General features: G+C 38.6%; 1 protein-coding gene across 3 annotated transcripts; it reads left to right on the top strand.

Annotated features, from left to right (window-relative positions):
- Positions 1–771: 771 nt before the first annotated feature.
- On the top strand, positions 772–17,924 carry TTLL1 (TTL family tubulin polyglutamylase complex subunit L1). 3 transcript variants are annotated; one of them, XR_015772492.1, is made up of 11 exons: positions 772–838; positions 3,861–3,993; positions 5,188–5,396; positions 6,623–6,803; positions 7,902–8,036; positions 8,196–8,304; positions 12,028–12,171; positions 13,899–13,985; positions 15,069–15,232; positions 16,761–17,297; positions 17,594–17,924. XR_015772492.1 is itself a non-coding variant. In XM_014261684.2 (11 exons), exons 2-10 carry the CDS (start codon positions 3,881–3,883, stop codon positions 16,888–16,890), a joined length of 1,272 nt encoding a protein of 423 aa, XP_014117159.2. In that variant the 5' UTR covers positions 772–838; positions 3,861–3,880; the 3' UTR covers positions 16,891–16,916; positions 17,594–17,924. The 3 variants fall into 3 exon arrangements, 2 of the variants coding, with proteins under 2 accessions (XP_014117159.2, XP_087911310.1); XM_014261684.2 differs by having other exon boundaries at positions 16,761–16,916; XM_088055184.1 differs by lacking the exon at positions 16,761–17,297.
- Positions 17,925–19,029: the final 1,105 nt, after the last annotated feature.

Below are 19,029 nucleotides of genomic sequence, written 5' to 3' on the forward strand. Positions count from 1 at the left end.
AATCAGGCTTCTCTGCACAGGAACTGAAACTGTAACTTCTGATGTACTATTTTTCTCATTCAGCTCTCACTGTGAATTAGAGTTGTTGATCACGTTGTTGTTGTTGTCATCGGCACAGGCTGCCCAGAGCGGCTGTGGCTGCCCCATCCCTGGCAGTGTCTAAGGCCAGGTTGGATGAGGCCCGGAGCAACCTGCGATACTGGCAGGTGTCCCTGCCCACGCCAGGGGGTGGAACGGGATGGGCTGTGAGGTGCCTTCCAACACAAACCAATCTGGGGTTCTGTGATGAAATTTTTGGGCGAAAGTTTGCCTGCTTCCTCTGAACAGTATCCGTACAAAAGCAGATGTTCCTGCAGTTGTATGGTTATGTGCATTTTAACACTTTATGGGCTCAAACACGGACTTGAGCATTGGCAGCCGAGTGTCCCTGAAGCTTTTATATTTTGGTAACATCCAGAAAGGTTTTTCCCCCGATGGCCTTTCACAAACCCCTCTTTACTCATGGCCTGATGTTTGTTAGGGACTTGTTCCTAGACGGTGGGGCAGGCCCAGGCCGCGGAGGCCTGAGACCAAAACGTCCCCAAACAGCAGGGGGTGAGGCTGAGGTGCCTGGGCGGGGTTCGGGGCTTTCCCGTCGGGACTGCCGCACATTCCTATCCCTCGGCGGAATGCAGGCCCCAGCCTCGCCACTCTCTCCGCCCCGGCCCGCACATAACATGGTCGGCGGAGGCCCCAGCAGCCCCGCCCCCGGGCGGCGGCCGGAACGGGCGGGGCGATGCCGGCGTCCGGCGGGGACGGCCGGGTCTGAGGGGAGCAGAGGCCGCGCTCCCGCCGGCAGGTGAGCACGGGGCGTGGGGCGGATTGTGGGTGTCCATCCCCTCCCCAGCATGCCCTCTACACGCCTACAGCCCCTCCACACACATCCCCAATCCTATCCCCTTTTTCCACAGCCCCATACCTGTCCCACATACACCCACTCTTACATACGCCGCACACATACACACACATACACTTCCCACACACATACACACACACCCGCTTCTTCCCCACACAGACAGCCCGCAAATGCACACAGACACGCCACACCACACATCACACATACATACACACCCCTCCATCACACCAAACACCCCCCACGCCCACGCACACGCAGCCATGTGTCTCTTTCAGTCTTGGGCTTCTCCTCCCTAACACTAAAGGAATCTCGCAGCAGGCCTGCTGGTCTCCTCTAATTGCACAGCCAAACTGGATTTTCCAGTAGTAAACTTAATAATGAAGTTACATTTTGTACTGTTAGAAGGAAATGGAGGTTGCTGGGTCGGGTGCCAGAGGCACAGCTTCACCCATATTTTGTGGTGTGAAAACTCTGCCATCAGCAGCACTGGCTTCTGATAGTGGCAGTAATGCCAACCAGTCTGCTTTTGGATCTCGGTTCATCAGTTTGTACCAGGGCAGGAGGTCTCACCTGGGGGTTAGGCTGCTGCCAAGCTTCCTTGCTGCCCGTGGGAGCAGTCTGGGAAGGAAAGGCAGTGTTTTGGAGAAGTGGCAGGCCTGCTGTGCCTCTGTCACATACCTACTATCTCTTGAGTAGGAGCTCTGGTGTTTTGTGAAGGATTTGACTTACTACAAATATGCAGGCTATGGCTGTGTTATGCAGCTCTTCTTTGAGGTTTTGTGAAGCTAAGGATCTCAGCCGACCAGAAGTTTGAATGTGTAACTATCTTATGCAATCTCATAGTGTTATCTAGAAATACCTATTTGCAGATTAGAGGATTCTTCTAGAAAATTATATTGTATTAAAATGATATTATTTTTTGTGCATTCTGGTTATCTATTTGTACAAAATAGGAAGATTTTGTTTACAGGCCACTTAAACATCATCTGAGATTGATCAAACTCTGCAGAAACCAAGGAGGAATTTTCAGTCTGCTGTTGTATTACTATCCTTTCAATCCTGTAGCAGGAGTGATCTGTGAGGCACCAAGTTCCCAAAACAGGAAAAGAATTGCACTCTTGTAATTTTTCTTTTGATTTCTGGTAGAACCTGTCTCCAGTGTTCAGCTCTGGCTTAATTTTAGCTCACCTTCCTGTGTGTGAATTGATCAAGGAGTAAGAGAAACAGGTATAATGTTAGGTTTGAATTTTGGTGAACCTCATGGGGTAGCTTGGAGATATGAAGAACATTGGTTTAAAGCCTTTTGAAAAGTTTACATTGTGGTTGGTTAATACCATTGTAGCCTTTAGTGCATTTCCTTGTGAAGGGACAATTGTATTCCAAGCAGATTAATCCCTGAACTTTCAAAACAACAGCAAGGTGGTGTGTGGTATTAATGAGTCACTGATGGTGAGTCATACAAACTTCAGTACAAATAAATTAATTGTTTCATTTAATTTTGTTCTGCTAATATCTGGAAGGCCCAGAGAAAGACCATGACCTTGTAGAACTAGGGGTTATATAAAAGCACACACAAGAAGACAGACCCTGAGCCTTTGTATGGTCTTTTCTCTTGAAGCTTGATGTCAAATTGCTTTAACGACATGAATAAAAAAATGTGTGTCTTAAACTTTCTAAAACTGAAGTTTATTAGTAAACATTTTGGCCTTGTAGGATTTAACAGGATAAATAGTCTATGTGGGATTATATGGGTTATACCTCCCAGAAAGAAACTGTAGGGGCCTGAGCTTAGAGGCAAATGTACATCTTCACATCTAGTCCTGGAAAATGAAGACCCCCCTCGAATTCCAGTCCAACATGTTACTTTCAGAAATTGTATTAACATTAAATTGAATTAACATTATTAATTACATTACTATGTTTAGTAAAGGTGATTTTAGTAAAGGTAATTACTTTTCAATGGAAAATTGTATGTAGAAGGGGCAGTAGATGGTGTTGCTTGTGGGTGTGTGATAACCCAGCTCTCTCCCACTCCTTTGTATGGTGAGTTTTGTTCTTGGGAAAGTAATGTAAGTAATAATAACAAATATAGGGGAAATAATAAAAATATAGGGACAACCACTCACTACCCCCACCCCCATTAGGTCAGTGAGGTAGTGGGATGGGATACCCAGAGAAGCTGTGCTGTCTGTATCTTTGCGGCTTTTCAAAAAGTGGGTAAAGCTCTGAGCAAGCTGTCCAGACCTGCGCTGAGCAGGAGGCTGGACCAGGGGACTTGCTGAGGTCCCTTCCTGCCAGAATGGTCAAGTGATCCTAACAAACAGCTGACCTGGGCAAGTGAGAGATCTAATGTAGAAAGTGACATCTGGTGTCAGGAGCTGAAGTGCAGTTTGTAATCACTCTTCTAATAACCCGATGTTTGAGGAAATCCTCCTGTGAGGGTTTAATGATATCAGTTGAACTTACTTCTACTTACTAAAGTCAGTAACTTTAGTTCCCTCACCTGAGGTACTGCAAATCTTGATTATTCATAGACAGTGTAAGGGATTTCTCTTGGAATCATGGGGTTTTATTCTACAGACACCATGTGATCCAGATGAACTTTCCTGCTTCAAAACAAAGCAAAAATACATGTTCATAAGTCAGAAACAATGTATGTGCTCCACTCTTGGTTCTTTAAACATCGCCAGTGTAGAATAGGGGGTTCTGTCAGTAGTATTTAAGGGAAGACAGATGTTGTGTGCCTATTTATAAAAGGTGGTGGGTGTGAATAGGCCCTGTAACCGATATCCTTGTGTGCAGTTGTCCAGCTGAGAAATGCATCAGTCAGAGCCTAGATGTTATTTTCCTTGGGTTTTAAACTAATAAACATATGTGAAAGTGTTGTCTAGGTGCCACTTATCTTCTGCTTTTACTTCCCTGTATCCTCCCCTATTTTCAACTTTAAACTTTTCTGTACGAACAGGTTGATTCCGCTTTAGGATAATGGCAGGAAAAGTAAAGTGGGTAACTGACATAGAAAAATCTGTTCTAATAAACAACTTTGAAAAAAGAGGATGGATTCAGGTGGCAGAAAATGAAGACTGGAATTTTTATTGGTAAGTATGCTACAATTACCAATTTCTTCCATCAATGTTATGGAGGCTTGCCCTGTTACCAGAGTCCAGACTTCTGTAATTAACTGTACTTTCCTTCTCTTAGTGATAATGATTTATATTCAGGCTAATTATTCAACATTTCAATACTGAGAGTGAATGTGAAATTAGATTAGATTGTGGTAAAAGGAGGAGAGTAAATAAACTTCCCATTTGGTGTTTGTCTAATATAAGACCATGAAATGCTGTCCTCGAATGTAGTAATCTATTAACTGGCAGAAACAGTACTCTTTAAATAAGCCAAACAATTTATGAGGTTTCTTTCAAATACATCAGAACGGCAGTTTGTGTTGCCAAATGTACCCTTTGTGAACCACTTATTTAAATGGACAGGAATCTAGTAAATTGCTCATGCTTTTGGGATGCAGTTGGGAGTGTGGGGAAACACTCATGGAAATTGCTGGGTGAGTGGTTGTATTGTTTTGGGTTAGTTTTCTTCGTTTCTTCCTAAAATGATAATATAGCAGATTGGTAGCATTCAGGAAATATTCTTAAATTTTCACATTGAGACATCTAATATGGGAAATTCTTTACATCTATGTCCCTGCTCTTATCTTCTGTGAAAAATGTAGTTGATAACTGATTTGATTACTCTGTCACTGCAGCACTTTCGTCTGGTATATAACTAAACATCACAGGTGTTTTTATCAAGATCTCTTAGCCAGTTTTCAAGTCATATGTTTGAATTCCTTTGTAATCCCAGTAGCAAGGCAGTCAGTAGCAGTTTGGATTTGTGGCTTTTTTGAAGAGGAAAGGTGAGTTTCAAGAATGTGAATTAACAGTTTTACAGTGAGGATTCTGTAGCATTTGGGTGCACATCAGTCATTTTTAGGCCCTGCTGGGGATTGATCTGATCATCAACAAGCCAGAGTCCAGTAGGACCCATTTCATCTTTCTGTCCTCACTTCCTGCACCCATTTCAGTAGTGATAGAGGGACTGATTACACCTTCAGTAGGATTTCATTTGCTTTGTTAATAGAACTTCAGGACATGTTGGATTGTCACTGCAGCAAAATATTAAATACAAAGAGAAATAGGAGAGAGAAAAGAGGAGGAAATTGGAGTGAAAATATCTCTAATTTGTCATCCTGAACTGTGTTTCTTGAGAGAAATAATTTGGTATGGCTTTGGTTTCAGGATGAGCGTCCAAACAATCAGAAATGTGTTCAGTGTGGAAACTGGATACCGCCTCTCTGATGACCAAATTGTCAATCATTTCCCAAACCACTATGAACTGACCAGAAAAGATTTGATGGTAAAGAACATCAAGAGATACAGAAAAGAACTTGAGAAAGAAGGAAGTCCTCTTGCAGAAAAGGATGAAAATGGGAAATATATTTATTTGGGTATGTTGTTCTTATTATCAACTTTCAGCTTTTGTCTTATGGAGTCAATAACTGGGATCAAATCAGCTTTTTTGTGCATGAAGCACTGAACCTCTGGAGTGTTGTGACATTAAAGTGGCTACCTTGAAGTGCTCTGTTAATCTTTTGGGTTTGATTCATTTGGAGTTTCTCAAAAATTATTTTGGAGAGGGAAAACCGTGGGTTTAAGATACTTTGCAATTAGGTTGGTGGTGAAACCAAAAGGCTCTGCTACTTCATATGAAAGAGGGTTGCAGTTTAATTCAAAAGTGAAAAAACTTTATGTGAAAATACTACACTGGAGCAAAACCTAAAACTTTTTGCAGAAAGGCTCTAGGCAGAACTGAATAAATAAACACTTCAGAGGGGAAATTTGGGAGAAATTGAGGAATTAATAATGACTGCTAGAAAATAAAATAAAAAGCAAACTAGACTAAATGAAAATACCCAAAAAATCCAAACCCCAAAATTAAACCAAGAGTAGATCGGGAATGAGGAAAGCAGAGTTGGTTTGATGATCAGAAAGCACTGAAGTAAAACAGAGTGGGATATGTGGAGTTGAATTACATCTTGGATAAGTGAAATGAAAACACTTCGTCTGTGTAAGAAGGCAGTTCTTTAAGGATGGAAGTGAAGATATCTTAAAAGTAACAAGTGAAAAATGGGGTTTTTTTAGGTTTCAGTAATCATGGTAAAACTGAGTGTGGGAGCAAAGAAGAATAATAGGAGTTCAGAATAAGATATAATAAATAAGAATAATGGGAGTCACATGGAAATAAAAATTACACTGCCTAAGGGGATTTTTGCCTGCACAGAGCATGATAAAGAATGGTCAAAGTTGATACAGCAAATTGAGACATTTTAATCGTTTAGTTGGAATGGTATCTAATACTCTAATTGTACAGCATATCAATGGAAGAAGAAAATCTAATTGAATTAATAAATAACATAATAATTGTAATGATATATATAATGATAATAAACATGAATTAGAATCTATGAAGTTAGCATTGTGCAACATTTTGCAATTATTTTAGTAAAAACTAGGATGTAAATAAGATAAAAAGCAATGTGGGTCTTAATGAAGGTGGATCATGCCAGACTGGAAAACTGAAAATACAGAACTTTTCTTTTTCAGTCCTTGTGTCAAGAGCCTTTTCAGATAGAGTCTCTTTAATTGTGCACTGTTTTTTCCCCTCTTAATTCAGATTTTGTTCCTGTGACTTTTATGCTTCCTGCTGATTATAATCTCTTTGTTGAAGAATTCAGAAAGAATCCTTCCAGCACATGGATTATGAAACCTTGTGGCAAAGCTCAAGGAAAAGGAATATTTCTAATCAATAAACTCTCCCAAATTAAAAAATGGTCTCGAGACAGCAAAACATCTTCGTAAGTTCTTATAACCTAACTTTTTATTGTACTTTCTGTAATTAGGCGAACTATATCAGCATGCTGATGGTCTGATGCATGGGAAAAATATTCCATTATTATTATTATTGCTTTGTCATTTTATAGTTAGGTGTGCCTTTAATCTCAGTTGTTACCTGGCTTCCTCCTTCGACAGGTTATAACACAACTTGTTTTAGTATGAGGAGGTAGACAGAACTGTTCAATTAATATTCTTTATAAAATTGCCTTTGGTGTTGTTGGGGAAAAACTTGCTCAGAAGGAAATTGTTCTGCTTCACAGTATTAAATAACAGGAAGCAATAGAAAAAATCTTCCCTTCAGCAATTTCAGTAATTGTTTAATATATATTAAATCACTTTTTAAACTAGTACAAAGGAAGACTGCATTTCTATGTAATAAATGTATTTTCCTTTTGGAACACAAAATAATATACGTCTTGATGATCTCCTTACAAATAGATGAAATAGGTTAGCAATTTTATGTTTTTCTCTGACTAGGAGTTTTGATCACAAACTAAAGTTTTTTCCTCTGATCAAGTGACTGTCTGAATATCATTTGAGTATTTTTCCCTTCATTTGAATTTGGAATCTGAAGAATGTCACAATCTGAAAGTTATATTAACTTTTCACAGTGGTTTGCAATTGCACACCAAGCAGATATGCAAATATTCCAGTAGTACAAGACCCTGAATAATGAAGGTACTGCACTACATTCTTTTTGCTCGTCTGGACCTTGCCAAGCTCTAAATTCTCTTCAAGGGAAAAAGTCTGGCTTGTTGGCTACATTCTGAATAGCTTGATCAGCTGCTGTGTCCGTTTAAGTGGGTAATTGATCTTGGTCATCTGTACAGTATTTTCAGCTTTTTTATGGTATATAAGTATATTTTTTTTTATATAAGGCCTGATATTGATATTGATACCAAATATTATTAACCACTACAACTTTATACATTGTCTTAGTGAAATATGCAAGATTTCAGTTGACTCAGAATTTACAGAACACTTCTAAAGAAGTGGAAGACTTCAGGGGTTGTATTGTTGCAAATATCATATTGTGAGGCATAGTTTGCATTTTTCAGGTTTGTGTCTCAGTCTTCCAAAGAAGCCTATGTGATTTCACTCTACATCAACAATCCCTTACTAATTGGTGGAAAGAAATTTGATCTTCGTCTCTATGTTTTGGTCTCTACCTATCGTCCACTGAGATGTTACATGTAAGGTTGCATGTCTTTGTGTTTTGTTTAGACATAATGTCCAGTGTAGTCAGAATAATGTTGGACAAAGACACATAACCTGCAAAGGATATCCTAGGATGCTTACTTCCTTGTTTCTTACTGGGATTTAACACAGTTTAATAACTTTTTGCATTTAAGGTATAAGCTTGGATTTTGCCGGTTTTGCACAGTGAAATACACACCAAGTACAAGTGAACTGGATAACATGTTTGTACATCTTACAAATGTTGCCATTCAGAAACATGGGGTAAGTGTGCTGATTGCTTAGATATTCTTTTGCAGCAAGACTGATTTTCTTAAATTGTCCCAAAAACTTGGAATCAAAAGGTTTTGTCATGTTCTTCATCATCTTGCAATTAAAATACTTCACCTTGCACTCACAAATCAAATACAATATAGAAATTTTAGAAAACCACAAATCAAAAGTCAGGATAATGAGTTGAAGGTCTAATAGAGTGTGACCTCTTCAGTATTGACTCACAGTAGTTGAGAGCAGTGGTCTCCTTTCATTGAAAAGCCAATTTGCTTACGTATGAATTGAACAGTGAAATTAATGAGCTTGGATCATGTGGATGTGTACTTTATAATAGTGGCTTAATATCTCCTTCCTCATTTCCCCTTCCCTTTCTCTCTGGCATGCAGTTAATTCAATTTTTTATTTCCAGCACTTATTCATCACAGAACTTTCCAGCTCCTTCCAGTGTTCCCCCAGCCCCCTGCTCCTGCCTTCCTTCTGTGGGAAACAAAGGGAATGTGCAGTTGCAAACTTGAGATAAACAAGTGCTGCCTGGCCATCTGGTGGCTTCCTCTTGCATGGACAAAGCTGGAGCTCTGCCTGCAGAACACTTCTGTCCTGTAATTTGCCATTGATATTCATGTGGAAATATGAGAGCTTTGACAGCCCTTACTTATGTCAAAATGGACTGAAATTCAGCAGTGGGGAGGGAAGGTTAGTGGGGCAGGGGTGACACAGATGGGCATAAAGTGTCACTTCCTAAGCCTTGTTCCTTCAGGGAATGACTTGATAATGATTGTCCCCTTGGTGTTCTTAGCGGATGTCTGTGATTTACAAACCATGCCTCCAGTACAATCATTAAAACTCTATTGCTGTACTTCCTAATGCCAGAAGCTTTATTTTAATGGTTTGGAAAATAATACGTATGGACACACACGCATGCTCTGATTATATTAATGTAGGTAAACACATGCACTCATACACAAGATATATGCAATATATCTTAAACTGAAACCTTGCTTAATGTGCCTTCTCTGCTACTGTTTCATAAGATGTGCAGTATAGCAGAACTGTTTTTGTCTGGATATTGCTGTAACAATGAATGTGAATGATAATGTTGGTACTTCTTAACCAGGGAAAGTGGTCAAATATGCCGTTTTTCAGTTCTACAAACATTTTATTGCTCAGGTGCAGATTTGTAAAGTGCTTCAAACATTTTGGTTTGACAGGGCACACTGAGAATTACTTATTGTGAAAGCAGGTCCCATATAACTTAGAGAAAAAATCCTGGTGCTGTTGAGCAGTGAAAATGTGAAGCACATGGTACATTGCCTGCCTTGTTTTTATTCACCCTTCCATCTTCTCTACCAGTTAAAGAACGGCCTTCAAGATTTTTCCCAAATAAGTGAAGTGACTGTGGTGGTGAGGTCACTTAAAATAAAGGACCACAGAAATGAATATAGAAGTAGCAGCCTAAGAATGCGGGATTATTACTGGAATGTTTGAAAAACTTTTTGTAAATTGTAAACCACTGATACCTGTTCAGTTTTGCAGAAAGGCAGAAGAAAAGTTTAATATAAAGCTATGCTGCCCATCCTATTTGTTCTGTTTTAAATGTGCCTGTAACTTTGGAGGCATTTAGACTGTACAGTTTTAGTTTTCTAAAGTTTTTGAGCTGTCAGTAATTTGTACAAATTATGATGAAGTGCTGGAAAATGCATGTGTAATACAAACAAAACAACAATAATTCTTATACATAATTCTTTTTACTTTGTTTTAATGTCTTTAATTAAACAATTGTGATTGTGTAAAGCTCTACATTTTTGCAATCTGTTGTTCTGAAGGGCAAAGAGGGCTGAAACTGATCTCTGTTCCCTTGCTGGAATCTGGTCTCAAGACATTGTTTCCATGGAGCAAATCCTGAGAACCATGTTTCAGGTCTTTATTTGTACTGTGCAGTTTTTCCAAATTTACTAATGCTGTAGGAAAAAGACTAACAATAAAATGCTTCTCTGACCTTGTCCTAGAGGACGACAGAATTTGTTCTTCTGAGAACCTTTTTCTGCTCTGTGCATTCGGTGTTTTGTAATTTAGAATCATTAATTCTCAGAAATGCTCTGAGGAGAACACTTTCTAAAGGGACAAAGCATTTGTCCTGAGAGTTCCTTGAGGGCTGAATGTATGCGTGTCCATCAGTATGAACAACCCTGTCTTTGCTCTTATCTTTCTATTTAAAGAGAAATAATGCAGAGCCTTGATAGCCTCTGAAAAGACAATATAAGGTAAACCTACTGTTTCCCCTTGTTTAATTTCAGTAACACTTAGTGAAGTTTTCTACTGAACTACTTGAAAATTTAAACTTTTAAAAACAATTCAGGTATAATTTCACTATGTTCTTGAATGTAGCTTATCAGTAGCACCATTAAGAAGATACCGACAAGTTGTATTTGTTAAATAAATAAACACAAACGCTTTCAACATTTTACAACAGCTACCTTCAGTGAAATTCTGCTGTTGCTCATTAATTGCTTTTTCTTTATCCCCAGAGGAGCAAAACATTCAATTCTTTCCTTTCACATTTTAAAACTTCTATTTCCAAATCATAACTCATTCTTTACTATAAAACTGTCAAAGTATCTGTTGTTTTTTTCTCTCCTATGAAAGATTTATTACTTAATTTGCAATGTGTGATACAAGCATATTAGAGCTATAATAAAAGCAGTTGTTTATGCTGAGGGCAGTTCAAAGCTGAGGTCTTCATAAAGCTGGAAGAGCAATTAGCCAGGTTTGTTTTTAGACCAGTGCTTGTAAGTATAAGGGGACTTTGTGTGGGGATGAAAGAAACCTGCTGAACTATATGTGTAAAAAGCACAGGCTCATGGTGAGAGACTTCTCCAGGGTCCAGCTGTTCAGGTATAAGCAGTTTATTGTTTAGGTAGAGGGTGGAAGAGATCCATTTATGCTGCCAGCCACAGCATAAACATGGTCAGAGAGGGAGAGAGAGAGTGGAGAGAGGAGTCGGGGAGCATGAAGGGTGAAGGTAATTAAGAAGGTAGAGAGAGAGGGGCAAGATGGGGTAAGAGAGGGGAGTGAGAGAAGAAGTTGAGAGGGGAAGTGAGCGAGTTAAGAGCAGAGGAAGTTGAGAGAGGAGCAGGTAAGAGCAGAGAAGTTAAGAGAGTAAATTAAGAGAAGAGCTTAAGAGAGAGTAAGAGACAAGCAAGAGAGTAGGAGCGGGTAAGAGGTGGAAATAAGAGAAGGTAAGAAGTTAAGAAAAGTTAAGAGAGCAAAGTTCTTGTTACAATACATTATATCTTTTTCTGTAGTGAATATTCTAATTCCTAGTGACCAACCAGTATACAACACACATTCTATAGAATTCACATATAGCCTATCAGAACTACTACATTGCCATACAATGTTACATTTTAAACTCTAAAAGCTACTTTTCAATTTTTTCTCTTTCTGCTTCACCTTTGGATTCACTATCAGCAGAAGGGTATTGTTTTCATCAACAGAGATTCTCTTTCAGCTGGCTAGGCTATTGTTCTTTGATTATATAGTAACTAGCACTCAATATCCTATAGCTCAAAGCTAGTTTTCAATTCTATTTCAATCCTAGGTTTCATATTTTCAGAATTGTTTGCTAAACAATCATATTCATAAGGTATCACTATTTCATCTTTCCCAACACTGAACTTCAAAATTTTAGACTGAGTGAACTCCTTAACTCTTCAGGATGATTACAACCATATCCATGGAGGCAAGTGGACAGTGAGTAACTTACGCCTGTATCTGGAGAGCACCCGTGGAAAGGAAGTCACCAACAAATTGTTTGATGAAATCCACTGGATAATTGTGCAGTCCCTGAAGGCTGTTGCGGTGAGTGCTGTTCCTGGAGTGCTGCCAGCGATAGCATTCCAGATGCAGGCTTCCCATAACCATGGAAGTGAGCTTGCCATTCAAACCCCTTCATCTATTTTCTGCTCTTTGAATGATGTTGTTGATGCTGATTTCTGCAGCTCTCTTATCTCTTGATTTCTTGATATCTTTTGAGGGAACTGAATCTTGGGTGGGTGAGGGGGTTGAGCTGTCTGTGGATATTTGAAGGAGTGAATCTTTTTCCTTGAGGTATTTGTAAATGATTTAATATGACTTGATACTGCCTTTGTGAATAGTTCCAAGTTCTGCCAAAATGTGTGATGTCATTCCAGCAATAACAAATGTGTCAAAGAAAAAAAGATCTCTGGAGGACAATTTATCAAAGGAAACCTAAGGCTATTAGTTCATCAAAGTTACATAATGTACTTTCACCACTTCTATACACAAGTAACAGAGTTATCATGAAAAAAAGCAGCAGCCAGTTCTCTGCTTGAGTGACTTTCTAGTGTTTGGGTAGTATTCTATGATCACATTACAGGGCAGGTATCACTTTGGGAGTCAGCTGGCGTAACTGAGGAGCTCACTGTAGACAAGGACTCTCCTGGTCCTAAGTACATTGTCTTGTCATCTCTTTTGGACTTGTGCTGGCATTGTTTAGAGCTGAATCAGCTCACTTGAGCACTGACAATTACTACCTTGCTTTATTGATGGCTTGGTGTTCTGCCAGGGGAATGAGCTGAGTCACGGAAGGAGCAGATGAAGACCAGAATCAGCACGAAAAACAGGGACAAGGTCGTGCAGCTAGGCTCAGTGGGAGCTGGGGAAGCATGGCTTAACCTGGCTTCTGCTGTGCAATCATATCTGAAGGTACTTGGGAGAAGAAAAGGGATATAATCAAATGTTAGCAGAACCTTAGAAGAGGAAAAGTGATGAAAATGATGGAGGATGAAATCTGCCATTCCTCTGTCCTTCTTAAAATGGCACATGTAATTAGATTCTTGTTCCTCCTTCCCTCTTGCAGTCCATGAAGAAATTAAAAGCTTCATTATTAGTCATGGGGAAAACATCTCAGAAACCTTCATAAAGTTTTCTCTAAAAGATCTAATGAGATTCACATAGAAGTATTATACCATGCATACTGCAAATATTTAGCAGTTGCTGGAAAGCTCTTGGTTCTCTAGAGGATGTGCATCTAAGCAACTTGATTCTTGGTCTCTCTTGGCTTTGGGGTTGTAGTTTCCTTGAGTAATTATAATTCTAAAATGTATTTTGTAATTGTTTGACCTAAAATTTCTGCATAGTTACAGCAGCAGAATAAAAGAAAGATCTTTGAATTGCTTTTCTAAAGTTTAAAGAATTCACAATTATATAAAGCTGTAAATTTTCAAACTTTCTGTTTTCTCCTGATGCACACAGGCTTTAAGTATACTTATTACTTTAGCAAAGCATAAAAAGACTTATTTTCACTCTGGAATCATAATGGGAAATTAACTTAATACTTGGCATCAATGTAATCATTAGTACTTAATTATTTACACACAGCCTCAAAATAAGATGCAGTGCTAGAACCTACTAGTTAGCAAGCTTATATTTGAATTACGGCACTGAAAAGTGTTGTAAAAGATTCATAATGTTATCACGTGATTTGTAGCAAAGAAAGTGTGTAATTGAGTTACTTACTGAAGAGTAGATTTTAATACATATTACTGTCTTTTCTTTTTCCCCAGCCTGTGATGAATAATGATAAACACTGCTTTGAGTGTTATGGATATGACATTATCATTGATGACAAGCTTAAGCCCTGGCTAATTGAGGTAAGTTTTTATAAAATACAGGAAAAAACTTCCTTTTAATTTCACAAACAAAACTAAGTAGATTTCAATGTAGTCTCTTCAGTGTCCCTCTTTTTAAATAATATTTTTTATTTAAATTATTAAGAAAAACATTGGAAAGTGAGATAAGTCATGTGACGACCAAGCTAGCATGTGCTTTTCTTTCCTATTTTTTGGTGTTTCTATTTGTTTGTGGCTGTTTTGGTTTCTAAATACAGTGCATCCATACAACTGCACTTCAGAGGCAGTCTGAATGTTAGCAGCCCTGTTAAATACTGGATCAGTACCGGGAAAGTGGGCATTGATTTGATGGAGCCTAACATCAAATTTAATTTTTAAATGCTGTCACGGCATTAATGTTAGAGGTTGAGAGGAAACAAAAGGGGCATACAAAGGCAATCTAGGATATTTGGAAAGCTTTTTTATTTTTTACATTAATTTCTCTTTGGTTTATTAACTTTAGATCTGTATGATCAATGTAAATTTTATCCATCCTTCTTCCTTCTCAATCTAAACCTAAATTTCATAAAAAAATAAATTACCTGTTTATTGTTCTGATACTACTTCTCCAAAATAAGTGTGGAATAAAGATATGTTAAATGGTTTAATTTAAACAAGATAGAATAGAGAGCCCCCTCCAGCTCACAATATAACGGGAGAACTCAGATAATAACTTAAAGTTGTTTACCCAGAAGAGAGCCACAGACTTCTGTGTGTAACAGCTGTTCGTGTAAAGTGGGAAAATTTTAAGCACTCAAATGTATGGGGTTTGTAACCAGGTAAACAGAAAATTAAACAAAAATTCTGTCTTGTCTGATTCACCCTGGTGAATCTCATTTTAACAGAAATCTTCAGGCTGACACGGCAGACGCTTAACAGGGTGGTACTTTCCTGTCTAAGTAAAAAGAAAAATTCCCAGTGGGGAATTCCTTCCAGTGCCTGAGGAACTGAAAGATGTGCTTTGGGCCACCAAGGCTCAATTTCCCTTACAGTACACACAAACATCACACATGCTGTTTGGAAAACACTCTAAAAACTGACTGGATTTTTTTTTTCCTTTTGTAGGTTAATGCTTCGCCTTCTCTTACTTCCAGCACTGCTAATGATCGCATCTTGAAGTATAATCTTATTAATGATACGCTTAACATTGCTGTGCCTAACGGGGAAATTCCTGACTGCAAATGGAATAAATCTCCACCAAAAGAGGTTCTAGGCAATTATGAAGTCTTGTAAGTTTTGTCAGTGTTTCATCTAAAGGCTATTGTTCTTCTGTCACCGCACTTTTTTTTGATGTGTAATGTAGACCAAAAAGATACAGTGAACTTCATTCTCATATGAAAAATGGGCACAAAGTTCCACTTCAATTCTTTGGAGCTGCACTGGAGGTGGGAGCACGTTAAAGCAGAGTTCCCTTGCCTCATGTCCAGAGAGAATGTTGTCTTACAAGCCCCTGCGTGCACCTTCCGAGCTTCCAGCAGCTAGAACTGAGGGACAGAAGCAAAGAGAATGTCTTCTACATGTGCAGAACTTTAATTGAATGGAGGCTAATATATACATGGTACTTAAACAGTTAAAATAGTTGGTTCTGGTTTAAAAGTTATTCCATGCAAATTTTCTCTGAGTTCATAGAAATTATACCTCTTGAGTCCTGTAATTCTTAATGTAATAATAAATAATGAAATGGTCAGATATTTTTTTAATTCCTTGATCTGTATTATACAGAGAGAAATAAAGGAAATGAGTTTTTTATATAGGAGTGTCTGCAAAATTTATATAGGATTGATTTGTTTTATGCAGAAGAACACTGATCTTTCAATACCATACTGCTGACACAGTTTCTCATCTTTTTTGAGAAAATGTTTGGATAGGTTCTCTAGCACTAGTGGTGCAATTGCTCAGTATGTCAGGAATGCATTTATGTACATAGCTGATCCACTATGTTCATACTCAAATATTTTTTCTCTATAGTAGTAAAAGCAGTTAAATATAAGTGGTCTGAATTAGGGATTAAGATTTAATGAATGTTATATACATGGTAGCTATGAATATACATGGTAGCTATGAATACCTATAAAACAGTGTTAGTATATATTATGATTTTCCTAAACATTTTTTAGTATTATCTTTTCTTAATTACAATTAGTTATATATAACCAAATTCTGCTCGGAATTTGCATAGCAGCTGAAATGTCAATTTATTCTAAGGTTATCTGAGGCTATAATGGATTTAGATATTTATAGAATCACTCATCACTGTGGTTGTGTTGCCAAATACATCAAATGCGTTTTGTTTGATCACGTGGCTGTTTAGTTCACCTCATTCTTTCCCTTCTCTCTCTGTGATGCAACACTGGAGTTTTAATGCTGCAGGTAACAATCCTCCCTTTGAAGCAATAACTCAGGAGTTATTTAAACTGGCAACTGGATGATGTTCTGCTTTACCACAGACCTGCAGAAGTACATGGGGAATTTCACAATCATGAAATTTAAAAACTCAGGAGTTTGGCTAAAGCTGCCAGATGACTTGTTTCTTTCAAACAGAGGCTAAGGATATTTAAGATGATCTGTATTGTAAAATTATAGATTCATAGAATCACAGTTGCATGTCTTGCTATGCCTGCATGAAGCTGTGTGAACAGTTGGTATCAAACTCCAGTTCTAAATAGTAAACAGAATAGAATGTAGAAGTAGAATATACAGGACCCACTGCTGTTTGTGTAGCAGGGCAAGGCACTGAAGGGATTTCCTTACCTCCAGATATGATGAAGAGATGGCACAGAGCGATGGGACTGATCGTGACCCACGGGGTCGTCCTGGACAGTCCACAGGGGTCAAAGGAAGCCGTGCAAGAGATTCAGGAAAGCCTGTCCTGACCACATGGAAGTGATGACAGAAAAAATAGCTGCACTCTTGGTAGGAAGACATCAAGAATAACTTGAAGTTTTGGAATAGATTCCTGTGTTTTGCTACGTTGCATGTAGAATATATTAAAGACAAAACAGCCTTTGAAAAGTGAAGCAAATACTCAAAACCCAGAAACTGTATTAGACATACACTGACCTGATAATTATTACAATTCATATAGAGTGTGTATATATATACAATTATGTTTATACAATTTGTATAAACTAATTCTCAATAATGATCAAGAACTTTCATTATAAAGCTGGCAACTCAAAATGTGCATTCTGAAAGAAATTCCTTGCTGTTCTGGATAGTATTTATTTCCTCTAGTAGCCTATGCCTTCCTGCCTGTAATAAATGAGCTGTGGATTCTATAAAAGGGTGATGGTGGTAAGTATTAATATTTTCACAGTGATGGTTCAGATTCTTGTAGTAAAAGAAGAGCAACTAGAAAAAAATAGCAGTACATGTACTTAAGGCTACTGCCAGTAAATGCAGCTATTGATTTATAACTAGTATTAACAAATTGAAAAGCGAGTCTTTATATGCAGGGGATTGGGAGTTTTTATTTCCTTTAAGTGTTCTGAGGTGCTAACTCTTTAAAGGTAGGAAGTTTTATGGACTGAGGGAGTATTTCAATGGTATATTGATGGACTGCTTCACTAACCATTAATTTTTATTTTTAGATAGTGCATGTCTGCGGAAAACAGACAGAACAACCAGATACTGTGATAAATCTCACTGCTTGAAGCTGATGATAAATCTTGATTTGCACCAGAATGTCTCTGTGTATTTATGCATGTATATACCTCAAATACCTGCATATTTTTGTATATTTTATTTAACAAAAACACTGTTGCATATGGCAAGTTGGTAGCTATGATAAGAAGATTTGTGATGATTAGCTACCAAAACTGAGATGCAAAACTTAGCTACCAAAACTAAGGAGCGAAAGATAAAAATGTGTATTCAGTCTTCTAACAGTAAAGTGTATAAATAAATTAGTGGGGTCTGTGATTGGCTGTTTGTTTCACTTGACTTTCCATCAGATATTGGCAGACCACCTGCAATTGCACCACTTCACCTGCATTAGAAGGTCTTCCTAGAAAAGGGCACCAAACACTGGTCTCTGGGACAGTTGAACACAGTCTGGCAAGAGCAGCTTGTGTTGGGGAAGGAGGGAAGATGTGGGCTGGGTTGACCAATACCCTTACACAGAATCTGGGGTTTATCCTTGCAGTAAAGAATGAAATGTGTAGGCTGAATCACTCAGAGCATGATCTTCACTAATCTTGTATATTCCACTAAAATAAAATCTAACTGATTATCTCTTCATCAGACTTGAATCTTCACACTGGCCAGTACAAAAGCATACTCTAGTTGACTCTTGAAATAAGTAAGGCAAAGGCAAGATGATCACTGCAGAATGGTAAAACTCACCTAAATTCCAGTTCTCATATTTTGGGGTTGGGATTTTCTGTTTGGGTTTTTTGGTGTGGGGTTTATTGGTGGTGGTGGTGGAGGGTTGATTTGGTTTTTCACAGTTCCTAACTCTGAGTCTTGCTTGTATATTTGAGCTTTGACAGGCAAGCTACTACAAGTAAAGGTGTAGTCAGATGTGTTAATCATCAGTAGTGTTGTTTTAATTACGTGGGATTTAGTGGGCAGATGTTTCCAGTTTTACCCCTAACTACCTGTTAGGGATAAAGTGGGAAGTAAGAACAGCCCTAGGGACTGTGGACCTGTAGTATATAGTATTTTGTAGTATGATTTTATTTTTGGTTGACAGGTAACATAACATAACAGGTGTGGCAGTGTGCCTCAGGGACAACAAAGGATTACATTGTCCCTCCCCAAACCCCTTGTGAAGGGTGGCCCAGGTGCTCTGATTGGGTTTGAGTCCCTGGGGGGGGGGGGGGTTCTCCCTTGATGTGTTTCTACTGGTCCCTGACCCTGAACTCCACCCTCAAGGGTGGAGACCCTCGGGGGTTCTGTGCCTCAAAAACACCTGCTGTGCCTCTGTTCGGGGCTCTCTGTTCTGATCCTGAGTTTGTTCCCATGCTGGATAAGTGGTTTCATGAAGTGGGAGCCCGTCTCGTTGGTGTTTCATGCTGGTCCCCAG

This window comes from Pseudopodoces humilis, chromosome 5 (assembly GCF_049639895.1).
Source record: "Pseudopodoces humilis isolate 2021_Gansu_Grassland_sample_001 chromosome 5, ASM4963989v1, whole genome shotgun sequence".
NCBI lineage: Eukaryota > Metazoa > Chordata > Aves > Passeriformes > Paridae > Pseudopodoces > Pseudopodoces humilis.

Bases quoted from the DNA above. Each gene is read 5' to 3' on its own strand.
- TTLL1 (XM_014261684.2), top strand. From the start codon at position 3,881: ATGGCAGGAAAAGTAAAGTGGGTAACTGACATAGAAAAATCTGTTCTA. The intron at 8,305-12,027 runs GTAAGTGTGCTG...TTAACTCTTCAG, and splicing joins TTGCCATTCAGAAACATGGG to GATGATTACAACCATATCCA. The intron at 12,172-13,898 runs GTGAGTGCTGTT...CTTTTTCCCCAG, and splicing joins AGTCCCTGAAGGCTGTTGCG to CCTGTGATGAATAATGATAA.